Source organism: Diaphorina citri, unplaced genomic scaffold (genome assembly GCF_000475195.1).
Source record: "Diaphorina citri unplaced genomic scaffold, Diaci psyllid genome assembly version 1.1 scaffold7196, whole genome shotgun sequence".
Lineage (NCBI taxonomy): Eukaryota > Metazoa > Arthropoda > Insecta > Hemiptera > Psyllidae > Diaphorina > Diaphorina citri.
Genome location: NW_007384572.1, coordinates 1 through 3,770, shown reverse-complemented (window position 1 = coordinate 3,770; position 3,770 = coordinate 1). Strand labels below are relative to the sequence as shown.

Genomic DNA, 3,770 nt, shown 5'->3' with positions numbered 1-3,770 from the left:
GATAGCTTTTTAAGTACTCATCTACAAGAAAAAGAAGTACCTACCTAGATATTCATTTTCCATACAACCCAGTCAATCCAATCGTTAGAATGGACCTTCACAAAGTTACCTTCTGCCTGAAGGTACACTGGACAAGAAAAACCTACACTGAAAAAGAGTCTTCAACCAAGCACATAAAAAAATAATAAATAAATAAAAAACCTATTCTTTCACGGCATTACCAGAGGAAAAAGAAAAGTACATACCAATATAAGAGACGCCACTAGCTGGTTGAATTCTTTCTTGTTTTAAACTTGGTTCGTGAAGACCTTCTTTTACACATACAGTTATACAGGGTTCAGCAATTTGAGAAAGATCGTGCCAACGAAGAAAAATTCCAAAAAATTTTGTAACTTCGTGCAAAGAAAAATTCGTTCAATGTGAACGGGATATTATTGTTGCTACATATTCCTTCACCACTCGTTACTTCAAACTTCAAAGTCCATATCTTAAATCTTACTTTGACGAAATCAACAACACCAAACCTTGGCCTCTAAATTCTAGAATATCCAAATGATCGCATCAGCAACAGTAATCTTGGTGTCCAAATTATCAATTTCCAAGGCGACCTAAAAAAAAAGCTTGGACGAGAAGATCGCGTGTTGGAAGCAAATTTAAAGTAAGTAGTTACCTATGTATCTACGGAGAGTCTGATGGTTGGCAATTATCTATATAAATAAAGTTGTAGATTTGTCTGACATTGCTTAGAATCGTGAAATTTTTAGTTATTCTTACTCCTTATGCATCCACGATTCCAAAAATCACATTAGAAAAATTTCTGTCTGTCTGTCTGTCTTTCTGTCTGTCCGTCTGTCTGTCTGTCTGTATGTGTGTGTGTATGTCTGTCTGTTACGCTAAATAGACCTTTGGTTGTCCTCTTTTCACGAGAAAACGGCTCGACCGATTTTGAAGAAATTTTTTGTGGTTGTTAAGAAAAGTACTCCGGGTGACATAGGCTACTTGAAATTTTCCCATTCCATCCTGATTCAAAATGGCGGCGGTTCAAAAACGCGAAGAAAATGGCCTAATAAACCCGTTTTTGTCCTCTTTTCACGCAAAAACGGCTCGACCGATTTTGATGAAATTTTTTGTGGATGTTAAGAAAAGTACTCTGGGTGACATAGGCTACTTGAAATTTTCACATTCCATCCTGAATCAAAATGGCGGCGGTTCAAAAACGTGAAGAAAAAGGCCTAATACACCCGTTTTTGTCCTCTTTTCACGAGAAAACGGCTCAACCGATTTTGATGAAATTTTTTGTGGTTGTTAAGAAAAGTACTCCAGGCGACATAGGCTACTTGAAATTTTCACATTCCATCCTGATTCAAAATGGCGGCGGGTCAAAAAGTGAAGAAAATGGCCTAATAGACCCGTTCTTGTCCTCTTTTCACGAGAAAACGGCTCGACCGATTTCGATGAAATTTTTTGTGGTTGTTAAGAAAAGTACTCCGGGTGACATAGGCTACTTGAAATTTTCACATTCAAACCTGTAAAATGTATTCTGAGAAAATCTACAGTTGTGATTCTCAAGTTTACGATCACCAATGTTCGTATACTAATCCTCTTTAGACAAAATTAAGAATGTAAATTGAGCTACATAATATATTATACCTACATATCTATATAAATAAAATTGTAGATTTGTCTGTACATTGCTTAGAATCGTGAAATTTTTAGTTATCTATCTATATAAATAAAATTGTAGATTTGTCTGTACATTGCTTAGAATCGTGAAATTTTTAGTTATCTATCTATATAAATAAAATTGTAGATTTGTCTGTACATTGCTTAGAATCGTGAAATTTTTAGTTATCTATCTATATAAATAAAATTGTAGATTTGTCTGTACATTGCTTAGAATCGTGAAATTTTTAGTTATCTATCTATATAAATAAAATTGTAGATTTGTCTGTACATTGCTTGGAATCGTGAAATTTTTAGTTATTCTTACTCCTTATGCATCCACGATTCCAAAAATCACATTAGAAAAATTTCTGTCTGTCTGTCTGTCTGTCTTTCTGTCTGTCTGTCTGTCTGTCTGTCTGTCTTTCTGTCTGTCTGTCTGTCTGTCTGTCTGTCTTTCTGTCTGTCTGTCTGTCTGTCTGTCTGTCTTTCTGTCTGTCTGTCTGTCTGTCTGTCTGTCTTTCTGTCTGTCTGTCTGTCTGTCTGTCTGTCTTTCTGTCTGTCTGTCTGTCTGTCTGTCTGTCTTTCTGTCTGTCTGTCTGTCTGTCTGTCTGTCTTTCTGTCTGTCTGTCTGTCTGTCTGTATGTATGTGTGTGTGTGTGTGTATGTCTGTCTGTCTGTTACGCTAAATAGACCTTTGGTTGTCCTCTTTTCACGAGAAAACGGTTCGACCGATTTTGATGAAATTTTTTGTGGTTGTTAAGAAAAGTACTCCGGGTGACATAGGCTACTTGAAATTTTCACATTCCATCCTGATTCAAAATGGCGGCGGTTCGAAGTTATGCCTGTTATGCTGCTCTGTGAGACATGTCAGGGAGCGCGTAGCGCGACCGTGTGTGTATGTGTGTAGTGGATGTGTGTGGTGTGTGATGGGTGTGTGTGTGGTGTGTGATGGGTGTGTGTGTGATGGATGTGTGTGTGGTGGGTGTGTGGTGTGTGGTTGGTGTGTGATGTGTGTGGTGTGATGGGTGTGGTGTGTGTGGGGGGGAGTGTATTTGTGTGTGTGTGGTGGTCCCGTACAAAGGACGGGTCAACCACTAGTCTAACCTAAAAAAAGGATAGAACTTGGAATTTGCATGCTGCAAGAAAAAATTGGATTTTACCAGAAAAAAATCTCGTTCAGATATTTTTAGTATTTTTTATTTTTACCGAGAGTGTTAGGTAGGTAAGTAGGTACTAGATAGGTATCTACATAATTATTTCTTTAAAAAAAGTAGTATTTAAAGTGCAACTACTGACCTGTTGGGATCCTCGATATAATCCTTCGGTATTTCAAACAGAGTGGCTTCAATATCATCTTTGAATTGGAAATCCTGGAATGTTATCCTGGCGGTAACCGTGGGCAAAATGGGGATATCTGGGAAAGAGATAAAAATAAATATAAAATATATTGCGACCACCGGGATCAAGTGGGAGTAAGTAAGAGGGGATATCATACTAAAAGCCACGAAATGGAATTCAAATCCAAATACCTAGCCAGCCTAGTTAGCTTGGACGGTAGCGCGTCTGCCTTGTAAGGCGCTAAGTCGCGGGTCCGATTCCCGCCTGGGATGGATTTTGCCCAAAACAGAGACAGATTTTCGAACGGCTGGCTTTCTCCTGGGACGATAAGACCTTAGCAGTCACAGTTTCCTCTAAACCTCTTGCGAGAAGAGGTATTTTCTTCTCCTTTTTCTTAAAAATAAAACAAAACACTTTTGATTTTAAGTCTCAGAATGTGAGGCAAAGTCCTAGGTGCAAAGCTCATGGAGAATAAAAACAGAGGACGACGCAACTCACCTATCTTGACTGGAAAGCCGGGAGGTAGTTTCATGAGGATAAATTCGCGCAGTTTGCTGAAATGTTTGAACGGGGCAATGATCTCAAGGAGACTCAGCAGCATGTCTATGGATAGTGGAAACTCGGCACTCTGAGAAGATAAGGATATAGTACAGTCAAAATTAAAAAAAAGAGAGAGAGAGAGAGAGAGAGAGAGAGAAAATATGAATACTATGGGACCATGCTACAACACAGATCACATGTTTTTTTTTTTTTTTTTTTTTTTTTTT

The 3,770-nt window shown here is 38.1% G+C and overlaps 1 protein-coding gene across 1 annotated transcript; it reads right to left on the bottom strand.

Annotated features, from left to right (window-relative positions):
• Positions 1-2,920: 2,920 nt before the first annotated feature.
• Positions 2,921-3,664, bottom strand: LOC103522168 (ankyrin repeat domain-containing protein 13C-like). The gene is made up of 2 exons (XM_008487269.2): positions 3,502-3,664; positions 2,921-3,079 (listed from the first exon to the last, which is right to left on the bottom strand). The coding sequence occupies exons 1-2, from the start codon at positions 3,602-3,604 to the stop codon at positions 2,943-2,945; spliced, it is 240 nt and encodes a 79-aa protein (XP_008485491.2). The 5' UTR covers positions 3,605-3,664; the 3' UTR covers positions 2,921-2,942.
• Positions 3,665-3,770: the final 106 nt, after the last annotated feature.

Bases quoted from the DNA above. Each gene is read 5' to 3' on its own strand.
- LOC103522168 (XM_008487269.2), bottom strand. From the start codon at position 3,604: ATGCTGCTGAGTCTCCTTGAGATCATTGCCCCGTTCAAACATTTCAGC. The intron at 3,080-3,501 runs GTGAGTTGCGTC...TCTCTTTCCCAG, and splicing joins CGGCTTTCCAGTCAAGATAG to ATATCCCCATTTTGCCCACG.